The sequence below is a fragment of the Saccostrea echinata genome, unplaced genomic scaffold (assembly GCF_033153115.1).
Source record: "Saccostrea echinata isolate AGI-Se365-2 ecotype Australia unplaced genomic scaffold, CSIRO_AGI_Sech_v1 ptg000054l, whole genome shotgun sequence".
NCBI lineage: Eukaryota > Metazoa > Mollusca > Bivalvia > Ostreida > Ostreidae > Saccostrea > Saccostrea echinata.
In genome coordinates, this window is record NW_026889803.1 from 21,147,615 (window position 1) to 21,170,000 (window position 22,386).

Sequence of the window (22,386 nt, forward strand, 5' to 3'; positions counted from 1 at the left end):
CACATGCATTAGGAATTCAAGTTTGGTAAAGTTATGACCACTTGGGGTTGGGCACAACATTAGTTCCCAAATCGAGTCTCTGAAGGATTTATTATGAGAAACTCCAATTCCTTTTTCGCAGTCTACATTTATATAAATACATCAGATTTCAGGAGATCGTTGTGCTTATTGTGTTCATCGTCTTAGCATTACTGTGGATGACGCGGAAACCACAGGTTGTACCAGGATGGGGAGATCTGTTCGAAACGGGGTAAATATATCACTCATATTTACGCCATATGTGCGCCAACTAAAATATGTATATTTCAATACAACTTAACGACTGATTTACTTTTTATAGGTACACTGGAGATAGCATTCCTGCAGTATTAATCGCTGCTTTTCTGTTTGCTTTTCCATCTCATATCCCTTTCATAACAAAAGGTAATATTTTGACACGATTCATACATATTATGTAAATTCAATGAAATTCACGATAATAACTCCCCGCTTTAATAAGAGGAACAAAACAACTGTCTTCAGTGTTCAGCTTAACTTAGCCAAGGCTTAAGGTGAGCTTTCTTGTTTGTTTATTTCTCTCAGACCATACAATGGTATATGAGGTACATGAACATATTTACATATATACAAAATACAGTCAAGTAAGGAAGGGTAGTATCAAATGAAAAAGTATTACTGAAAACAGGCCAATATCTTTTTTAACAAACAAAGACAGCTTTATCAGTGAGTCAACATTTGTGGTGGACATAATATTCTCAAACTTATAAGTATTTACATGAAAACAATACTTCTTATCAATAAGTTTCATACGTAATGTGGAAAAGTATGGACACTCCATTACATAATGGAATTTATCACCTAAAGTATTTTTATTACATAAATGACATATTCTTAAAGATCTGTCAGTATTAATCCATCTACCAGCTTTCTCCGTCCTTCTGGTGTCACTCGTTAATCATGTTAATGTGTATGTCGTCTGTTAACTTTTTGTTTTTTCGACCTTTTCTCCAGAACCAGTAGACCAATTCAACCAACCAGAAAGTATCCTTGAGAAAATAAGACTCAATTATGTGAAACAACGCCCTCTTTAAGAAAAAGCAAAAACAAGTTGGGATTGAAAACTCCCAAAAGAATAAAAAATTATATTAACAAAATTTAGAACTTAATCGCAGACTTCCAATGGAAACTGGTAGATAGACTTATACTGAGATAGCTTTAAGAATATGTCATTTATGTAATAAAAACTCTTTAGATGATGAATTCCATTATGTAATGAAGTGTCCACTTTTCTTCATTATGTAGAGAACTTATTGATAAGAAATAAAAATGAGAATCTTAAGTCCATCACAAATGTCGATTCATTGATTAAGCCGTCTTTATTTGTTGAATAAAAGGCCTGTTATATACTACTCTTTCTTACTTCATTTGTATTTTGTATATATATAAATAGCTTCCTGTATATCTTCTTAAGAACCTTTGGAATAGAGAAGACAAAATAAAGTGTTACAAGTGCAAATAAAGGATTTATCAAATATACATCCTTTCATGGGCAGCAGGGCCACTCTTAAATAAAACAATATTAAAATACAACATTCCACGGCGTGATAATTCACTTTTTTTTATATTACTGGCCTAGGGGCTAGGATGAAGCTTAACTTTGGAAGAAATTTATACATAATACGTATACATGAATTTAGGAAAAAAGAACTTTGTCACAAAAACAGTAAGGCAACGCAATTCATCTTGATTCAGTATCCCTATGTACATGTAGTGTGCATTCACGTTTAATTAAGTTAGGATCCCTTGGAGTTCATTAGAGGTTCATTAGAGTATTGAGGAAAATTTTCTTAAAAATCTCCTTAAAAGAACAGCGGGGCAGAGATAACTCAAATGGGCGTTGTCTTATTTCTAGTTCGTATTAGCTACCTTAAGCTTGGTACTAATAACATGGAAGTCTATATGCTCGAATTGGAAGATTAACACATTCGCAAAACTTACTGAAAGCTTTCGGTATTCCTTAGAACGGATTAAACTTTTTCATGAAGATTAAAGGCTGAATTTGTGTTTAAAGAGACGAGAAAAGACGAGGAGGAAGGCAGAACTGTCTCTGATGAGGAAAAATGGAAGTTCCAGCCTCTGTTAGATTGGGAGACGGTGAATCAAAAGATTCCATGGGGTGTTTTGCTATTGATGGGTGGAGGTTTCGCAGTGGCCGCAGCTTGTGAGGTAAGAGACAACACTTCCTTGCAAAATTCAGTATGTAATTTTATATATGGGAGTTCATTTTGTCTAACAACAGCATTGGACCTAAATTACTTCGCGTTATTTGAGTGACAAAATTCAATTTTCAACTAAAATGAATTATACATTTTTTTCTGTTTCTTTTAATTGTCAAGTACATAGATCCTATAAAGTATGTAAAAGATTTATTTTTTTCACTATATAAGCCTGAAATGCGTGGACCTAGCTCTTGTGTTTGAAAAAATATTATCGATATAAGTTGCTTTTAAAAACAACGCACTTGTATCGTTACAATACAAAGGACATGTATTTCATGACTGAATTTATTTCTGATACAAGTAGGTCAGTGAATGTAGCCCCCGCTTCGGGAATACGAGAAATTCCTATCTATAATTTCTATTTTTCATAATGTTTTGAAAATTTGGCTATCCTTTTCGGACACCAAAACAAAAGGTCGCAGAGTAACAGCTACAGTCAATACCACACAATTTATTTACAGTCTTCTGGCCTGTCAGAGTGGGTTAGTGAACAGCTGGCTCTTGTAATGAAGAGCATGTCAACGTATCTGGCAGCGCTTATTCTTTCCATCATGGTAGCTCTAGCAACCAATGTGACGAGTAACTCTGCTACAGCCACCCTCTTCCTTCCAATCGTCGGTGAACTGGTATGATGTAACACGTCACGTGATAAATCTCTGTCATGCTTTGTATCGTATTTTGCTGAGCCTTGGTGGTCACATGGATCCCTTGGATTTATTTTCTTTTTTATGTAATCGAATAATTTTGATCGTGCAAAATTAATAAATTACTACTTATCTGAATTATTGGAAACCAAAAGTCACCAAATTACATACCAAGAAAGGAAAATGAAACATTGTAAATGAGAAAATTAAACACCATGTCTATAATATTTGAAATATTGTATTTAAAGAATGTCATTTTACTTAATTTGAGACTGAAACGATGCGTCATGTCAAGAAAACTTTTATTTTAAATTGTAGGCAATTAGTTTGAAAGTGCACCCTCTTTCCTTCATGATTCCAGTAGCGATCGCGTGTTCTTTTGCATTTATGTTACCTGTAGGGACGCCACCTAATGCCATCGTATTTTCTACAGGTTACCTGAAGGTCAAAGATATGGTATGTGTGTTAATTGATATATGTATCTTAAAACTAATGATTGGTGAACATTTTTCCAGTAAATGATTATATATGCTAATTTAATGTTTTAGTATCGTATTTCTTATACACATGTATGTACATGTTGGTTTCTTAATTATGACCTTAACCTTTATCTAGGTGATTGCTGGTTCATTCATTAATTTGGTCACTGTGTTGGTGCTGATTCTGGCCATGGTGTTATGGATTACACCATTTTACAATTTAAACGAGTTTCCAGAAGGGTTTTTGAAGACAGCAATGAATGAGACTATCGTGGATCTAAACATTACGTCAGTAAACAACGCATCAAATTATGTTTCGTACAACATCACATCATCATAATTTTTGTTAATTGATATCCAGAACGTGTTCAAATAATCAACGTTTGGTGCATCTTTAAAATCTGAATTACTAGTATTAGAGTAACAAGTATAATATATATAATTATTAAAAATCAAAATTAAATGGATTCAACGGTCACTTGCCAAAACTATTACTAGTATCTTATGCAAAATCTGACTGTTGTTTTTGTGTGATGAGTACTAATATTTGCAAAACTTTAATTTTAGATAGTTTTTGCTTATGTTTTACATATTTTTGATAAATTTTCAAATCACTGATCACTACCAGCTATGAAAATCATAATCTGTGCAAAATACGAAAAAAAAACCCAAAGGATTTGTGATTAAAATTGACAATGAATTTAGTTTAATTCATAAATACATGTATTATATATTATTCCAACCTTTAAAGAGCACATTGTTTGCAAGCAATCTGTATATAGCAACAAATGCTGTATTTTACTTGAAAAATAACAAATAAATTATATACTGACAGTTTAGCCACAGCTATCAAACTTTGAAATCCGATTGCTGACACAAATGTTTGTAAGTAAGAATCATTTATTTTTGTACATGACATTTTTTGTTCTATGTCTTTCATGGATAAAACATATCTTCACAACTGGTATCCAGTATTCACATTAGGTTAAAAGTATAACCATTCTTGATATATGAAGCATGGTTACAACATACAATTTTTGTTATATTTGCGTTAATCTTTTGCCATAAAATATATATGTTATTTATTGTCGTTTTATTTTTAATACTTGTACATGCTGTATATCATTCCTTTTTCTACATACTTATTTTACAAAACATTCATAGTATAATATTATTCACTTTTTACATACTTGTGATTGATTCTGCATCTTACCCGATCAAAAATACATGGACATGTAAAACAATGAACAAAACATAGTAACACCAGCAAGAACAATTATCATCAGACAATTTGTTATAGTAAAATTGTAACAAGTATAGAGAAATGTGGGAGGGTTTGCCGAACAAATAAAAAAGATGGTACAAGGGTAAAAATGAACAAATGGTTTATAGGGATAAAGGGTGTTCTTTAAAGGGGGAGACACTGACGAGTTTTGAATGTGGTCAGAGAGTTAAAGTGCATTTTTTGCTTTTTTGGTGTCATTATTTTCTGCGTCTGTTTTGTAATGCTATTTTTCATTATAATTGTATTCAATGAACTTCAAAAGCTTGTTATTATATTTTTTAAATCTGTGATTCAATTTATTGAATATGGTTTTGTAGAATTAGAAATTGTTCTGTGAACGATACATATGCATATTTTTATATTGTTAAACATGAAGAGAGCTTTAATAGATTATGAAAATAAAGTCTTGTGTTGGTTTTTGTTCTGTTAGGTGATGTAAAACTTTGAAATACAGTTTAGTCTTGAATTTTCGCATTCACTTTGGATACCTCAGTCATGCCGGGAATTAACGTGCTAATGAATAAAATATGCCAAACTGATCATCATTAAAAATTTCTGTTTCAGAGTTTAAAGATTTCTGTTTCCTTTGCAATTCTGTCAAATTATCTCTTTGAAATATGGGTAGTAGGATAGGATAATCGTTTAAGTAAGAAAGCATTAAATGACACTGTTTTTCACTCATTCATGTAATAATGACGAGATAAAAATTCGTTCATGCGACTTTTTAAATCATTATTTATGAGATAACTAAGAGACCAATATGCCTTGACGGTCACCTGAGTATCATGTATCTCTAAAGCTATCCCCACTCCGGAGCTTATACTTGACTCATGTGACTTGCCTCACCTTGAGCTTGACTGCTACTGGACCCAAGGACAATGGATTTTATTTTATTTTTTAAGAGATAGCTGCTCATTATAATCATGCAAACAATTTGCCTGCTTAATGTATATGTCTTCTTCTTCTTCTTCCAATAAAGTACTGATCAGAACTTCTGATATTTCGTACTGGCGCATGGTGGTGCGAGGAAAACAAGGTGATTTAAAAATAAGATAAACTATTTACAGTGCAGGTAAAATAGATTGGTTGGTTTACGGTCGGATGATGTGGCTAGATAGCTTCGATTTGAAGCTATCTAGGGAGGTGGTGGTAACCAAGGATGTTGGTAGAGAGTTCCACACTCCAATACCATCTGGGAAAAATGACTTCTGGTACACTAGGGTTCTGGCATAAGGAACCAGGAACATCATGCTGTTTCCTCGGGTTGTAGTGGCTGGAAACAGGAGGAGTGGTGGAATGTCGATGAGCTGGTACACTATGCGGTACATCATAACAGCTTTTGCTTGACCACGTCGCTCCTGTAGAGATGTCCAACTCAGCTGTTTTAATATGTCCGATACGCTGCTAGTTGTCCTATAGTCGGATGTTACCATGCGGGCAGCTCGTCTTTGGACCATCTCCAGTTTGCCAATACTCTCCTTGGTGTAAGGATCCCAGATGTTGCTCCCGTATTCCACGATGGGCCTGACTAAGGTCTGATAGCATAGAGCCTTTGTTTCTGATGGACACTGGTGTAGATTGCGTCTCAGAAAGGCAACGGTGGAATTGGCCTTCTTTGCAATGATGTCAATGTGGTGGTTCCACTTCAGGCCTTGATGAAGGTGGATTCCAAGGTATTTAGCTGTTTCTACTACCTCGAGGACATGACCGTGGATAACATATGGTACATTGACCACCTTCCTTTTGTTGGTAACATGTAAGACCTGACATTTGCCAGGATGAAATTCCATCATCCATTCGTCCTCCCATCTCTGAAGTCCATCAAGGTCTTTCTGGAGCTGTATGGCATCATCCTCATTTTTGATGTCTCTATATAGAGCACAGTCATCTGCAAATAGGCGGATTGAATTTTTGGATACATACTCTGGCAGATCATTAATAAACAGAAGGAATAGGAGTGGTCCAAGGACACTCCCCTGCGGTACTCCAGATTTTACTGCAGCTGTACCTGATGTTTTTCCCTCTAATAGAACTTGTTGGATGCGTCCACTTAAAAAGTCCTCTATCCATTGCAGGTGACAGCCTCTAATCCCATAATAGCTCAACTTGTACAGGAGGCGCTGGTGGGGGACCTTGTCAAAAGCTTTTGAAAAATCTAGCAATATGACATCTGTCTGACCCTTGTTGTCTAAGTTTTTAGCCAAATCCTGTACTGTTAATATAAGCTGGCTTTCACAGGAGCGGCGTTTCCTGAAACCGTGTTGTGCATCATGCAAGATCTTGTGAGTATCTAGGTGGTCCATGATGTTACTGACCATGATATGTTCAAGAAGCTTGCATGTGACTGAGGTCAAGGACACCGGTCTATAGTTCTCAGCTTTGTCTTTGTCCCCTTTCTTGTATATTGGCACAACATTTGCAGACTTCCAATCAGTTGGTATTGTACCCTGGTTAACTGATGCCTGGAAGAGTAGTTGAAATACTGGGGCTATCTCATCTGCAAACTCCCTCAATAATCTGAATGGGACATTATCAGGACCGGTGGCCTTGTATGGATTAAGGCCGACAAGGAGTTTCCTAATTCCACCAGTACTGATGTTGATTTCCTTCATGTCCTGGAATAGTGAAGGACCCTTATCTGGGATGTTATCGATTCTTTCCTCTTTGATGAAAACTGAAGAGAATTGTCCATTCAAGATGTTTGCTTTCTTCTCACTGTCTGATTGTACTACTCCATGCTTATCCTTGAGTGATGAAACTCCTGATGACTCTGTTCTTTTACCTTTTATGAAACTCCAAAAACGCTAAGGGTTTGAGGATGCATCAGGGCTGATGATGTTCTTAATATACTCGTTATAAACACTCTGGCAGGTGTTTTTAGCCTCTTTCTTTAGACTCTGATATCTATCCTTATCCCTTTTCTTCCCTGTTTTTCTAGCCTTCCTGAAGCTTCTGTTCTTCTGTCTAGTAATCCTCTTTACTGTGTTGTTAATTCAGGGTTGACTATATCGAGTGGATGCAAGTTTGGAGGGAATGTGATCCTCCTGGATAGTAAGAAGGTTGGTCTAAATGGAATTCCACATCCCCAGCACTGAGCTAGACAAGCTGAAATCATGGACAAAATTATCACGGAATTCTCTCAATTTCATAAGGATGGTACCTAGGTCAGCTCTTTTCCATAAGTAGATTTTACGTGGAGTTGGTTTTACACGTTTAGGAGAGACACTCGATATGATATGGACGATATCATGATCAGCTAACCCTGGGGCAGCTTCACATCGACTCACTAACGATGGTCTGTTAGTCAAGAAGAGGTCCAGAGTTGATGAATGGCGTGTTGGAAAGTCAACCATTTGATCTAAGCTACAGTTGAGTGTACACTGTATGAATCGTTGGTTAATAGCAGATAAGCAACGATTTCCATTTATAGATTGTATTGACCAGTCTATGTCGGGGAGGTTGAAATCACCTCCAAACCATAACACTGATTTCTTGTGTTTAGATGATATACTTTCTAGTTGGTTGCACATTTCCTCCATGTACTCAGGTGGTGAGCTTGGTGGTCTGTATAGTGCCCCAACAAGAAGTGGAGGTTGATTTCCAAATGACAGTTTGGCAAAAACACTTTCTGTGTTTCCCTTGATGTTAATCTGTTCACTGATGAAATCGGATCTTATTGCTAATACAACACCCCCATGGCCATCAGGTCTATCTCTTCTATAAATGTTATAGTTTTTAGGAAATAACTCTGAGCTATGTATGTTGGTATTGAGCCAGGTTTCTGTTCCTATTAAGATGCTTGGATTATATGTTTCAATCAGGTTCGCTAGTTCGGCTTTTTTGTTCTTCACACTTTGAAAGTTTACATTTATGATGGTGAAATCATTCCAGGTGTTGACCCTCTGCTTCCTACCATAGGTGGTGCATTTTGGTGAGGAGCATACTGCAGGATGGCCTGGGTCTAAGGACTCTGTAGTGTCGTCAAGGCTACTAAAGGTGTTGTAGCTTGGATTTGTTGTTAACGAATCAAAGAAACTTGATGTAAATTGCGGCATACCGCATGACACACAATGCCAGGAAATGTTGGGGTTTCCAAGGCACTCGTACACAGTAGTGTTCATCCCCATGCATTCTGTATGGTGCCAAAGCTTACAGTCATCACATGCTACTGCCTTTGTTTTCCATGTGACAGCTTTTAGACATACCTGGCATGGGTATTTTGGTGTACGTGGTCCTGGGTTTTGCTCAACATCTGATGCACAAATGATAAGGATGAAGCTTATGTATGCTAAGGAGTGTAATTTACATTGTATATAACACTGTTTACGTTGTGTAGCGATTGGATGATGCAATTTGTACAACTTACTTACAACCATGTTGTTGATGCTACATCTTCTTATGTTGTATGATTCACTGACATAAGTATCATTTTCATTTTACTTAATAACTAGATTTCTGCCAAGGGTTGATATCAAGAGTAACATGTACAGAAATATATCTACTTTCATTTTCAGGTTGTTTACATTGACTCCGGAAGTTGGCTCAGCACAAAGGGTATACACTTCAGATTTCGTTTAGGCAGCCATAGTCATCAAAAGTGTTAAAAATCTCTGTGCAGACATATCCTGGTTTATATCTTGTCGACCATGTACAAAGGAATCTATCTGATCTGCCGTAATTTTAGAGAAAATTAATGATTTAGGCTGTTCAAAAAATTAAGCCCTCCTTACACCACGCATGCGCAGGAATAAATATACATGTATTTTCAAATATTTCCATTTCTATTTGTTTTCTCTGTGATAACTCTTTGAAAGTTAGGAGAGTTGATTTCTTGATCATTCTAAAGGAATGCAAATTTTGCCAAGCGAAAGGTCAGTAGATAAGAAGGCCTAATATGCATGTAATACGTTCTATTTCCACTATGGAAGAGTTATACTTCTTAGTGCGCTCTTTTGTGAAAAAGTCGGAAAATGTACAAATCTCGCGGGATTTCTGGGACAAACGTAACATAAACATGTAAACAATATGTTGAATGTCGATGAACAGTTCCTAAGGAAATATTTTATTGTTATGGACTTTATATACATCAAGAGTAGGAATGACAACGATATCAATTTATATCTATTGTTGATAGTATGTATCTATTTATCGTATGGTACATCTAAATACAATACACATGCCTCGGAAATGTCGTATTTTTTATTTATGGATGATAAATTTAGGGTTCTCGCTCTCTTACATATGTCTTTTAGTTCTTCTATTCTTTAATTGGAATGACAAATACATTTAACATTTAAAATTGGATTGAGATTGGCATGTTTTGTATTATCCGCCACGCGATGCTGTCCCAGTCAGACGACCAAACGCACCTCTAATTTTGAAGAGTTCACTAATGGAAATAGAACGTCTCATGCGGCTGTCTTTGTGTTTGACGTCAGTGGGCGGGAACTATTGAAATTGATATGTGAGGCCTCGTGTAATTTAAATCTATTAGTCTACATTTTCAAAATCTAAAATTTACAATTTTATTTCAAAATGAAATGGAAATATAAGGAATCACTGTCTAGTTAGTAGAGTATGCCAGGGACATCAACGATAGTTGGAAACGTGGGATAATTTATGCATAACGGGCTTCGCCCGTTATGCAAAATATCCCACGTTTCCAACTATTGTTGATGCCTTGGCATACTCTACTAACTAGACAGTGATTCCTTAATAAATGACTAACTAAGTCCCAATATGGGACCAGGACCCGTTTTACAAAAGAACTTACGACTAAGAGCAAAAATGTTTATGCGAATTACTCAGTATTGTCTTCTTAACATTAACTTGAAAAACGCATTTAACCCATTTTAAACATTCGGAAATATATTTATAGAAAGTAATTTTTATCTCAAATTATATTGGGTACACAAGAAGTTACAAACAACTAAATTTATCGATCTTAGTCGCAAATTCTTTTGTAAAACGTGGCTCTGAGCCCATAGACAATGAATTTCACACTTTTTGTAGTGCTTATACATGAAGCTTATCATAAATAATCATACAAGCAGTTTGTTCAAGTTTTTTGAAGAATGAATTATTTTTAATGATTTTGGCCCCATCTCCTAGGGATTAAGAAGCAGAGACAATGAAATTAATTGTTGTTTTCCCTTTCCCATACATCCTATATACAAAAATTATGAAATTAATTCAGTTTCAAAATAAGCTAAAAAGTGTTCTTTTTTTTTTTGAATGGTGCACAAAAGAAGACGATCAAAAAGAGACGAGTGACGCAATGTTATGCTATGGTAATATACCTCGTTGAAACGACTTTAAAGTCCAAACAACAACTTTTTATCTCGTTTTACGAACATTTTCCTAATTTGACCCTTCTAGGCTTTTGTACTTTAGTCTTAGTCACTTTAAAAGACAATCGGATTGATTGAAAGATTGTACTACTGTATACTGGAGTATTTCTTACCCGTTTTATTTCTGCCCTCTTTTGTTTACAGTGGATGAATATTAAATAATTGAATAGACTTAAATATTGACTGTAATAATGTTCATGTGGCATCACAGAGACCCTGATTGCACACTGGGCGCCCCGTAGGACAGTCTGAACAGGGCGGTCCTTCAGAATATGGTTCTAGGGATTCGTTATAGCTGAAATATACATTGAAAGATTTATGCAAAGCGATGGCATAGTAAGCATCATGTATTTTTTTTCTTTTTAAGTATTTAAATTTACTTAGTATAAACTTTTCAAAGAAATTTAATTTTTATATATTTTTTTTCAAGAATAATTTAGGGTCGTTGAAGAAATCTTTGTGGTTGGAGTAATATGATTTACAAATATTGCGTACTATACTAAGCAATAAAACATTTTCTGCCTGATATGACGTGAGAAAAAAGTGTAGAATTACCCATCTCCGTAGTTACACACAAAAATATGTGCATTTCTATAGTTACGTCCTTTCACTGTTTCACAAAGGGAGGTCCCACAACCAATAGCAAATGAAACATCCTTTACCATCTAAAACAAGTTAAAAACAGAAAGTAAAACCTAACCAAATTGTTTAGAAGATGAATTGATACACTCCACACCTTTCATCGTTCATGACCATATGGTTCAATGTAATCCATGGACAATTAAATCAAAAGTACATTTCGGTTTATTTGTTATTTACCTGAATGTAGTGACCACATCCCTTTGGACAACCGTAAGGATTCCGATAATCATATTTGTTTTTCTCTCCCCACCATCTGTGCAGGACTTTAGAAATGTTCAAAGGTACTGTAAATAATTAGTTATCATAGTTACTATAAATACTTTTGTAAATAATGTTTATAGATGAAACTATGATGAAGATGAAATGATCAAATACAATTCAGAGCTGTTTACTATGCTTTATATCGTGTTTATAATTGAGAAAAAAAAGTCTGTCTACTAGTATAAAGAACATATATTAATAGCAATTAACACATTTTGAATCAACAGTAAGGTCGATTGATGTTAAAATTCATGAACATCAAATAAATAGTAAGATATAAATCATATGTACTAAGAAAAGGGATCTTAAAGTATTACGTGTCTTTTGGACAAGGACACCATTTTCATACTCTGCCACCCAATCCCAAGTGTGATGAATATTCTCTCCGACATTCCGGAAGTCTGCCCATTTCCGTTTATGTCGGTCTGCATTGTGTGTACCAGAACACGTTTCTGCATACTTTTGGGCCAATTGTTCGAGGGTTGTGTCCCAGCTCTAAATGTTAAATTTTACAATAAATCAACTTTCGATTTTTATGCCCCGGGATCGAAAGATCCCGGGGGTATATTGTTTTTGTCCTGTCTGTTTGTCTGTTGTCAACTTTAACCTTGCCCATAACTTTTGATTGATTGGAGCTATGACTTTCATATTTTACATGTGTATTCCTTGTGACATGATTTTTCTTTGGCTACCATCATATTTGACCTTTTGACCTTCCTTTGGATACCAACAACTTTGACCTTTTGACCTTGACCTTGGAGTTTGACCTACTTTTGGAAAACTTTAACCTTGGCCATAACTTTTAAAAGGTTGGTGCTAGAGCTTTTATACTTCATATATGTAATCCTTGTGACAAGACCTTCCTTTGGATACCAACAACTTTGATCTTGTCCTTGACATTTTACTTACTTTTAAAAAACTTTTACCTTCACCATAACTTTTGAACAGTTGCAGCTAGGGCTTTCAAATTTCACAGGTATATTCCTCTAGACGAGACCTTTCTTTGGGTACCAACATTTTTTTTTATCTTTTGGGCTGGATTTTGACTTGCATTTAAGAAATTTTAACCTTCGCCATAAGCTGCCATACGGGGGCATCAGTGTTTCACAAACACATCTCGTTTTTTCTAGAAATAGTTATGTGTAAAAAAAAAAAAAAAGGGAGGGGAGGGGGGCTCAATTACCATTTTCTTCATATTTGACGCGCTAGGTGTAACACTTCTTCGTATCTTGTTATGTAAGTCCACAATCTGCCTTTTCTGTGCTTCAGTAAGTTTTGACGAAGTTGTGCTGCTAGAGTATGCTTTCTCTCTCGTGTCTTCCCTGTGTACAGAAGAACTTCTCTGAGACCCCCATTGTCCAGCAAACGATCTATCACTTCCTACGTTCAACCCTATCGAACTTCTCCCTCTGTTCTGATTCAACGGATAAATGTTTTTCCTATGAAAAGAGACAGGAGCATTTTCGGATGTCCGAGAGTGACTTCTTCGAGAACTCCAGATTATAGGGACTGTATGATGTCGATGAATTAGTTGAGTGTTACCTGCCAAGTTACTTCTTTGATGCATATTTCGAGGGGAATGACTCGATCTAGTGTCATTCACCCAAGTGATTACCAGTGGCAATTTACACTGGCAAATTTTCACAGTCAATACCAACAAGATCCACAGTAAGCAGTGCATTATCAGTCTATTTTTCAGCTGCTACATTCTACCCTAGAATGTAATATAATCTCAAAATAATAAAATTCTGTACAATATGCATATTATTTCCGTTTAGCTATCATCATCATGTATTAAATCTCTTCGACATCTAACAGACTGTATTATTCTTAAACCATGTAGTAATTTTAACTGATTTTTTTTTTATCAACTTTTGTGTTGCAGAGTAAATTTTCTTTCATTGCAAACCAGAAAAGATGCCAATAACCTGAGAACCGACTAATTTGAAAACTAAATTAAAATTACCTTAATTGATGCCAAAGTACGATTCATCTTCCGCTGATGACCATCCTTTTACACTGCAACAAACTTAATATAGTCCAACATTGCATGACTGCATTATTACTTCTTACATATATAAATAAGACGGACTCTGAATTGTTAATCACTTCTCCGGTGACAAATACATGAAAAGCCATGGGCCTTTTCTTCATGAATCACCGTGTGGAACAGTCAGTGAAAAATAGGTCAAGATCTGTCTAATTTATTGCAAATGCACTAGAAATTATTAAAACAGCTAATGAAAGCGTAACTTTTTGTTAAAACAAAATCCGTGTCGTTTCAAATTTTCATGCTAGAAAAACTCCGTGTAAAATATCAAATGCATTTGTTAACTTTCTAAAACAATATATACATGTTGATGAAATAATTTAGATGTCTACCTGATAGATTTTGCATTTTCAGCATTATGTCAACCAAAGAGATGCCCATTTCAACATGTTATCTTCAAACATACACAAAGAGTTGAGACAGTCTAGATCTGTCAAAAGTTAGGGTCTGATGTCTTCATTGTAAACAAGACACATTTAATTTTCCACGTCAACTTGCAGACAGTTCACAGGTTAATATGTTATGAGCATGGAAAGAAACAGGATATAAAAAATAAAATTTTCATGTAATGTATCTCTTTTATTTCAAGTACAATCTTATACAGGATAAACAAAAATGTTTCGAGCGCCTTCACTTCTAGAGGTAAACTGGTACTTAGCTATCGTCGGTATAACACAAATATGTGTAAATTTGAACACAATTTCTTGAAAACTTTATAAAGGAAAACACTGAACCTTACAATTAGTACGTTTTCCCATATCTTTTTAAGCTGATTTGGAGGTAATTGAGGACTCTCTATACACTACTAAAATGATTTTGAACATCGAGAAAATTATAACGATTGAAATATTGCGTTGATCTTTTTTCATTTTCAACAGAGCTAGGATACCTTCCATTTTGCCTCTGGAAAAATGTTCAAATTAAGTCAAAAAAATATTGATGAACAGAATCCTCAGCCAGGAAGGATAACTCTCAAATTTATCATTTTATTTAAAATGTCTCAAAATGAAGCTTGAAATTGAGATATTTTTGTGCAACAATTTTCATTTTATGCATCTCAATATGATTCAAGGTTCTTTCAAGTCTTAGAAACGGTCTTGTAAAAGGATGACATTTGTACCCGATAAAAAAATAAATTCATTTTTAGAGAAATCGAATTTCCTTCAATCTAGCATTAGATACCAATGCTTATTAGCATGACATCAAATTCAACGTAATCTGTGAGGTCTAGCAATGAAAGCACAAGCTTTTCACACCATGTTTTATATAACAAATGAAGTAAAAAGAACTAAAATACTGTATAAGCATTAAAAAATGCAATTTTCTCCAAATGCCCGAATGCCTATATTTTTTTTTATCCTAAAATATATTTGTTGATCAATTTTCAATTATAAAATGGTAGCTGGTGTTTTTATTCGCACCCCATTCCCACCCCCTTTCCCCAAGAAATTTTGGGTACGTCTTATTTTTAATTCAATCAATATATTTTTAAGTCGGATTTTTTTTAGTGAGTAATATGTACTCCCCTCCCTCCAAAGGAGAAATGGAAAAATTCCTGGACCCACCCTTGACTTTATTTACTCAATTACAAATATTATTAATAACAATTCTGGACCCCGCATCAAACTGTTCACTGGAATCCATCTTCACTTAAAATGTTTTTATTTAAGAATAAAAAATGCCGAAAAAAGAGTCCACCCATACAAAACTGTAAACAACTATCAAATCACTCACGAAGTATAATGAAAAAAAAAATGCCTGTCAACAGAAAAGCGAATATGAAAATGTGATGTCAGCCTATAAGCTGTCAAAAAATCAATTTGATTCCAAATATGAAGAAAACCTCCCTCTGAAATCCAAACTATCGAGTAGTTTTAGCTGCTTTAGCCAGAAAAAAGAGGTCTCACGGGACATCTATGCAACCCTCAGGACAAGAGGCCCATGGGCCACATCACTCACCTGAGCACTTTGGTTAGAGAAAAGCAGATATCAGTTCAGTATTGAAAAGTTTAAATGTATAAGAGGTCCCATCCTACCTGGGAGGGGCATGGGAGGGGGGTCATGATCTGAAAAAAAATTGAATCTACACTAACTGAAGATGCTTCCATATAAATATTTATATTATTCGCTTTAAAAGATTTTTTAATATAGATTTTCTCTTATATATTCCTATGTAAGAGTCAAATTTTCTATTGTGGCCCATCCTACCCCCGGGGATCATGATTTGAACAAGCTTAAATTTACACTACCTGAGGATGTTTATATATTAATATAAGCAAACATGGCTTTGCTGTTCTTAGGGAGGAGATTTTTAATTTTTTTCCCCCATATATTCCCATGTAAAACTTTGATCGCCCATTTTGACCCCATCCTAGCCCCAGGGGTCATGATTTGAAAAAAGGAATCTACACTACCTGAGGATGTTTCCATATTAATATGACCCTTCATGGTTTTGATGTTTTTGAAGAGAAGATTTAAAAAAAAAATTATCCTATGTATTCCTATGTAAAACTTTATTGTCCATCATGGCCCAACCCTAGACGCAGGGGTCATGATCTGAAGAAAAAAATCTATACTACCTGAGGATACTTCCATATAAATATGACTTGCCATGTCTTTGCTGTTCTTGAAAAGAAGATTTTTAAAAAAAAAAATTATATATATATATATATATATATATATATATATATATATATATATATATATATATATATATATATATATATATATATATATATACACACACATGTATATATATATATATATATATTTATTTATTTATCTATTTACCCATGTAAACTGTTATCTCCCATTGTGGTCTCGCCCTAGCCCCCAGGGGTCATGATTTGAACAAACTTACACTATGTAATAAGTTTCATCTTTTTTGTTCCATTGGTTATTGAGAAGATTTTTTTTAAGGATGCCTTTAAATTTCCACTAATTCTTAATTATTTCTCCCTGAAAGAAGGTGTGGTCCTTCGTTTGAACAAACTTTAATTCCCTCCACCCAAGGATGCTTTGTGGGAAGTTTGGTTGAAATTGGCCCAGTGGTTTTTGATAAGAAGTCGAAAATGTGAAAAGTTTGCAGACGACACACGACAGACGGAAGCCGAACATTCTTTGATTAAAAAGTTCACTTGAGCCTGCGGCTCAGATGAACTAAAAAGCAATACAGCCTTCAAGAAAACGCATCTAGAACCCAGAAAGTCTACAGCATTATTACTGGGAACTTCAAACAACAGTGGAATAAGACCAGATAAACTAACAAAATCTGTAGATGTTACTAAAGGTACATGTACGGCATACACACTCGATGAGGCAACAACCAAAATCGAAATGTGTGAAACCAAACCTGATGTAGACTTACTATATGCATCACCAATGACATTCAGGAATATACCCCCGAACTCGGAAAACCATTCACCTTATTTCATGTAAATGGAGCAACATGAAGACCACAGTTTCCCTTACAACTCCTAGAATGGACGAGAAAATACACAAGTAAACTCGGAAATTCTTGATGGTTTAATAGAAAAAAAAATATCTTACCGATTCTCAGAAGGATGTGCTAATTAGTAAAAATGCCATCTACGGCACAGCAATAATCAAATTCTTAAGCCTGAGAAGTATCATTTGTCAGACCAGGGTATACGTCAACGCTAGCAGCAAACTTTTAAAAGCTGTTAAGAATAGGCTTCACTCAACCTTAGAATAAAACAATCCCAACAGAATTTGACAAGCCCCAAAATACAAAGGAGGGGAACCAATCAACATTATTGAAATTCTTATACTGGTAATGGTGGCAACAGAGGGGGAAGAGGTTATTCTTAAAACATATCTTAGTATTCTGGGTCAGACACCTACATGTATAACTAAATGTAAATGTATTTAATTCCACGTGTTCAATATTTCATGATTTTCTATACTGGTACATATGGTTCTAATTTTACGGACACTAAATTTTTCATTATTAAATACTTGTAGTTTCTAACAAATATTACTTAAAAACGAAGAAAGTTATGGTAAACTATATATAATATTTTAGGAAACTGGCTTTAAACAGCTGTTGTTATTAACGTGGAGTTTCCAAATGATTATCTATGGTTAACTGTTTTACTGATATGGAAAATTATAGTATTTTACATGTAAGGTGTATGGAAAGTACTTGTATTTAAAACAAAATTGATATTTTGATAATATTCACAATGGCTTATGTTCGCAGAAAATTCTTTGTGAACATAGTGAAATTAAAACCATCGCATGGTATTCCACTTTCACAGTATGCAGGTTAATGATCAACTTAGTGCAATTTAAATTAAACTTTTTTTTTACCAATATGCCTAACGTTTTCTCAATTTCCTCATTATTGAGAGAGAGAGAGAGAAAGGCGAGAGTCAATATTTACTATTTATTAATTAAATAAAATAAGAAATGATTCTTATAGTAAGTCATTTGTAATATGTATATATACATCTCATATAATTTTTTTTAAGTTATCAAAATATTTTAAGTCCATTTATTATCATTTCTTTGTTATAAAAACATAGTCTGTAGTATTACAATATTTAAGAATTATTATGTATGGGGATCTCTATCCCAGTTAGGACATTCCTAATCGAGCTTCTATGTCTTAGAACTCTCTTAGGACTATTCTAAGTTTTGTCCTAAGACATATCTTATGTCACAGGTCTTAATTAAATCATAGTCTTGGGACTATTCTTATATTTTGTAATCTCTTATTTGCTTTACATTCATGTTGTTTTGTCTTTCTAGATATAGAAAAAAAGTTCCAAAAAGTTTTAATAATTATTATATAACTAAACAACACTTGTGAGAGCGCTTCTGCATCTATATACATGTACAAGTTGTGTTAATTTTTTTAAGGACTATAAATAGTAGTATTGTTTTGCTACATCCAGGTCACATTTAAAAAAGTTATTATATTCCGAAGATTTTTAAATACAATTCTGTGAATCAAAATGGTTGAAATCATGGGATTAATGTTTATACTTGTAAACGTCCCTAAAAAGGGAATTATTTCTCTGGAAGAGAAAAGTATTTCAGAAAAGAATTGTGGCCCATGTAACTCTTTGTAAATGTTTGTTCTAACTTTATGATTTTAAATTATTCAACTAATAAACCTTTTCAGCACATCTATAAGACAATTGCGTTTTTTATGAAGCTGGGCATGAGTTCAATCACTTTACTGTCTTTTGAATGACATATACCGTCTGAAAGTAATACTTCTGCTGTCACTAAAAAGTAATACTTCTGCTGTCACTAAAAAGTAATACCTCTGCTGTCACTAAAAAGTAATACAATATTGTCACTAAAAAGTACGAGGGGTGATCAAAAAGTTCGCAAACTAATTGAATTACTTCAAAAATGAAATAAAATTATGTTTCAGTGTGTATTATTCTTCTGTTTTAATGCACATCTGCCACTGTTCTGCCCATGCGTGAAACACGTGGTCCAGGCAGTCAGGTGACATGCTCAGTAACGTTCTGTTCATAACAGTTAAAAGATTTGTCCTAGTCTTACATTACCATGCGGGTTATTTATTATAACAAGAGTAATTCATTTGTCAAAAATGGCCAAATCTCGGCAATAGGATGGGTGGATAAGGATATCTTTTACCAGAATGAGCATGGTGACCATCACAACCCGTCTCTTCTGTCTTGGATGCGTCGTTTTTAATGTGAATCAAGTATGGGCGCGTTCTCTTATCATATTCTGATATGTTTAAAGTCGAAAGTAAATGATATTTTCGGGATTTAATAATTATTTTATTGTTAAGATATTCAACTATTCTTCTAACTGTAACTTGACGATCTTTTATAACGAATTGCTCAAGTAAAGACATCTATTTCCCAGCATACTTTCAATGGGCACCAGAACAAGCCTCATTTTTAACTATCTCCCTTCCTTCACTAAAACAATCAATCCAATTAATGATTGAACTTCTTGCAAGTCATTTGTCTCCACAAATCATGTACAAATTATTATATGCCACTGTAAAGTAAGTTCCAAGATATGTTAAACTTTACAGCTGTTCCTTGCTCGAGTAAGACTGAGTCACCCATTTTTCGTCACAAGTCACCTACATATTGACGTCATAAACATGGACCAAAATATTACATAGCATCTGCTATTATAGAACATGTTTATAACTATTTGTTTGCCAAATTTCATTCTGATCTAAGTTGTGGTTTTGTAAATATAGAGATAGTTCACAAACTTTTTGATCACCCCTCGTAATATATCTGCTGTCACTAAAACTAAAGTCAATTTAAAAACAAAGAAAAGTATTCTGAAAAGAGTAAAAGGCTGTTTATAATTTTTACAGAAAAGCTATGTAAAATATATCTCAATTTATAAAATGTTAAAAATCAAATTTCTAAATTTGATATGTTGTAAATACAATATCAGATATGTAAAGATCAAAATGCATAGGGTATATATACTATCTAAATGTGTTGTAGAATTGACAAAAATATCAACAATACATTCTTGAATAAAAATACAGATTAAACCACATTGACAAATATTTTTAAAAACAAAGAGAAAATATTTTCTACTCTCTAACAAATAATTACCTATACTATGGGACTAGGTATGAAATTCATTACGCTATTGGACTGCTATTACATGTCACTACTAAAAAATACAAAGTTACGACAAACCTCTGCACAGAGAATTTCCTGTATTTTTTATGATTGGTGACAATAAACATTAACCACTCTATAAAAAAAAGTTTAGATATTTTCATTGAATATTGAAAAATTACTCATTGAGAAATATATTCTGAAAGCTCTATTGGGCTTTGATATGTACTATCTCACAATGCAAGATGACAGGGGGAAACTTGAACTCATGAAACATTTGACATTTTCTGTGTCAGATCTAGAGGTACCAATATTGCTGGATCTATTGCTGATCTATTGCTGGAGTGAATCAGTTCGTTTGTATACTGTATGTATTTTTTCTAGATTTTCATATACCAGTATCTTCTATAACATGCTATTCCTGAACAAAAATCTATCATTAGGTGAAACTGTATTAAATTGCACATTTCTGCTGCGTCCAACTGTCATTACGACTCCTTATTCATTTCTTTTTCTGCCTCCTCTAGAAGACTCCACATAGTTAGAATCTATAAAGAGGTCAAAAGAAAACATAAAATTCAAAGCCAAGAAGTGAAAACATTAATAAAGAATATTTCCTGCTATTAATATGCCCCAAGTCCACCTCCTGTTAATAAAGAAAATTATTTTATGGGTTTATCTTCAATGTCTTGCTACTTCCCTATGACAGAGTAAAAACACATTAATGGCACTCCTACTTAGCTTATCTATTTTTAATCAAATGTGTAAATAATGCATGAAAATTAAATATTCACATTTATACCTTTTGTTGAATATCTGTTTGATTATTACCATCCATATTAGCTTTTTCTTTGGCTTTTGTGCAATATTTCTTGGCCTCTTCAATGTCACCAACCATTGCAAGACAGTAGCAGACCTTCATACACAAAGAAAATATCTGATTTAGATTAATCTGATAATTTCCTGTCTGACAGAAATTCTATAAAATGATATGGTCCCTAATTTTGCTACTTTTGACGTTGTGGTTCAATTTTAATGTATGTTTAATGAATATTAAAAAGCGACTTTTACAGGAAATTTTCATTAAGTTTTAATACATACACCTGGCTATCAAACATTACATGGCATACTAGCATTTGATTTTATGAATAAATGAAGTATAGTATGGTAAAAATACTCATATTATACTCTGAGATTTATCAGTGTATGGAGTTAGCTGAAGTAATACTTTATGGAATGAAATAAGATGAACTAAGAGCAAAATGAGAAAAAAGTGAAATTCAAGGTCAAAAGAAAAGGTCAAGGTAAAAAAAAATTATGACACACTTAATTGCTTCACCAATTTTTATCAGTATGCAAAGTTTGATGAAAAAGCATTTTGAACATGTTTTTGAAACTTAGATAACTGCAAACTGAAGGAATAATGAGTTCAAAGTCATTTAAAAGGTCAATGTAAGAAAAAAAAAGTGAAATTTCTCTTGTACACATGTATCTTAGATATGAAGTTTGATTAAACTAGAAATATGTCCATAGGACACTAATGCCCCACCGAGGGTATATTAGTAATGCAACATTTTAACACAAATTGAGAAAAGTGAGGTCAAGGTTAAAGGAAAGGTCAAGGTAAAAAAATATTGATGCAGTTGAATAGCTTACATCAGTATGTATCAGTGTATGAAGTTTGACACTAATTTAAGAAAAGTGAGGTCAAGGTCAAAGGTAAGGTCAAAAATTGTTGCTGCAGTTGAAAAGATTACATCAGTATGTATTAGCATATGAAGTTTGATAAAA

The 22,386-nt window shown here is 33.9% G+C and overlaps 3 protein-coding genes across 3 annotated transcripts in view; 1 reads left to right on the forward strand and 2 right to left on the reverse strand.

Annotated features, from left to right (window-relative positions):
* Positions 1 to 5,066, forward strand: part of LOC133172652 (Na(+)/citrate cotransporter-like) — a 29,352-nt gene extending 24,286 nt beyond the window's left edge. The window contains exons 10-15 of the mRNA XM_061307589.1: positions 146 to 250; positions 341 to 423; positions 2,072 to 2,226; positions 2,741 to 2,905; positions 3,242 to 3,379; positions 3,539 to 5,066. Of these exons, the coding sequence (XP_061163573.1) occupies positions 146 to 250; positions 341 to 423; positions 2,072 to 2,226; positions 2,741 to 2,905; positions 3,242 to 3,379; positions 3,539 to 3,742 (850 nt within the window). The 3' untranslated portion in view covers positions 3,743 to 5,066. The remainder of the gene's footprint in view (positions 1 to 145; positions 251 to 340; positions 424 to 2,071; positions 2,227 to 2,740; positions 2,906 to 3,241; positions 3,380 to 3,538) is intronic.
* Positions 5,067 to 11,125: 6,059 nt separating this feature from the next.
* On the reverse strand, positions 11,126 to 13,994 carry LOC133206046 (glioma pathogenesis-related protein 1-like). Its single transcript, XM_061341953.1, has 6 exons — positions 13,907 to 13,994; positions 13,124 to 13,654; positions 12,258 to 12,435; positions 11,857 to 11,963; positions 11,593 to 11,702; positions 11,126 to 11,332 (listed from the first exon to the last, which is right to left on the reverse strand). The coding sequence occupies exons 2-6, from the start codon at positions 13,619 to 13,621 to the stop codon at positions 11,233 to 11,235; spliced, it is 993 nt and encodes a 330-aa protein (XP_061197937.1). The 5' UTR covers positions 13,622 to 13,654; positions 13,907 to 13,994; the 3' UTR covers positions 11,126 to 11,232.
* A 6,419-nt stretch (positions 13,995 to 20,413) lies between these two features.
* LOC133206047 (TPR repeat-containing protein DDB_G0287407-like) overlaps positions 20,414 to 22,386 on the reverse strand; it is a 41,054-nt gene continuing 39,081 nt past the window's right edge. The window contains exons 27-28 of the mRNA XM_061341955.1: positions 21,398 to 21,511; positions 20,414 to 21,143 (exon numbers count right to left, since the gene is read on the reverse strand). Of these exons, the coding sequence (XP_061197939.1) occupies positions 21,084 to 21,143; positions 21,398 to 21,511 (174 nt within the window). The 3' untranslated portion in view covers positions 20,414 to 21,083. The remainder of the gene's footprint in view (positions 21,144 to 21,397; positions 21,512 to 22,386) is intronic.

Bases quoted from the DNA above. Each gene is read 5' to 3' on its own strand.
- LOC133206046 (XM_061341953.1), bottom strand. From the start codon at position 13,621: ATGCACTGCTTACTGTGGATCTTGTTGGTATTGACTGTGAAAATTTGC. The intron at 12,436-13,123 runs GTAATTGAGCCC...TTTAACATTTAG, and splicing joins CGTCAAATATGAAGAAAATG to AGCTGGGACACAACCCTCGA. The intron at 11,964-12,257 runs GTAATACTTTAA...AATTATTTACAG, and splicing joins TGTCCTTGTCCAAAAGACAC to TACCTTTGAACATTTCTAAA.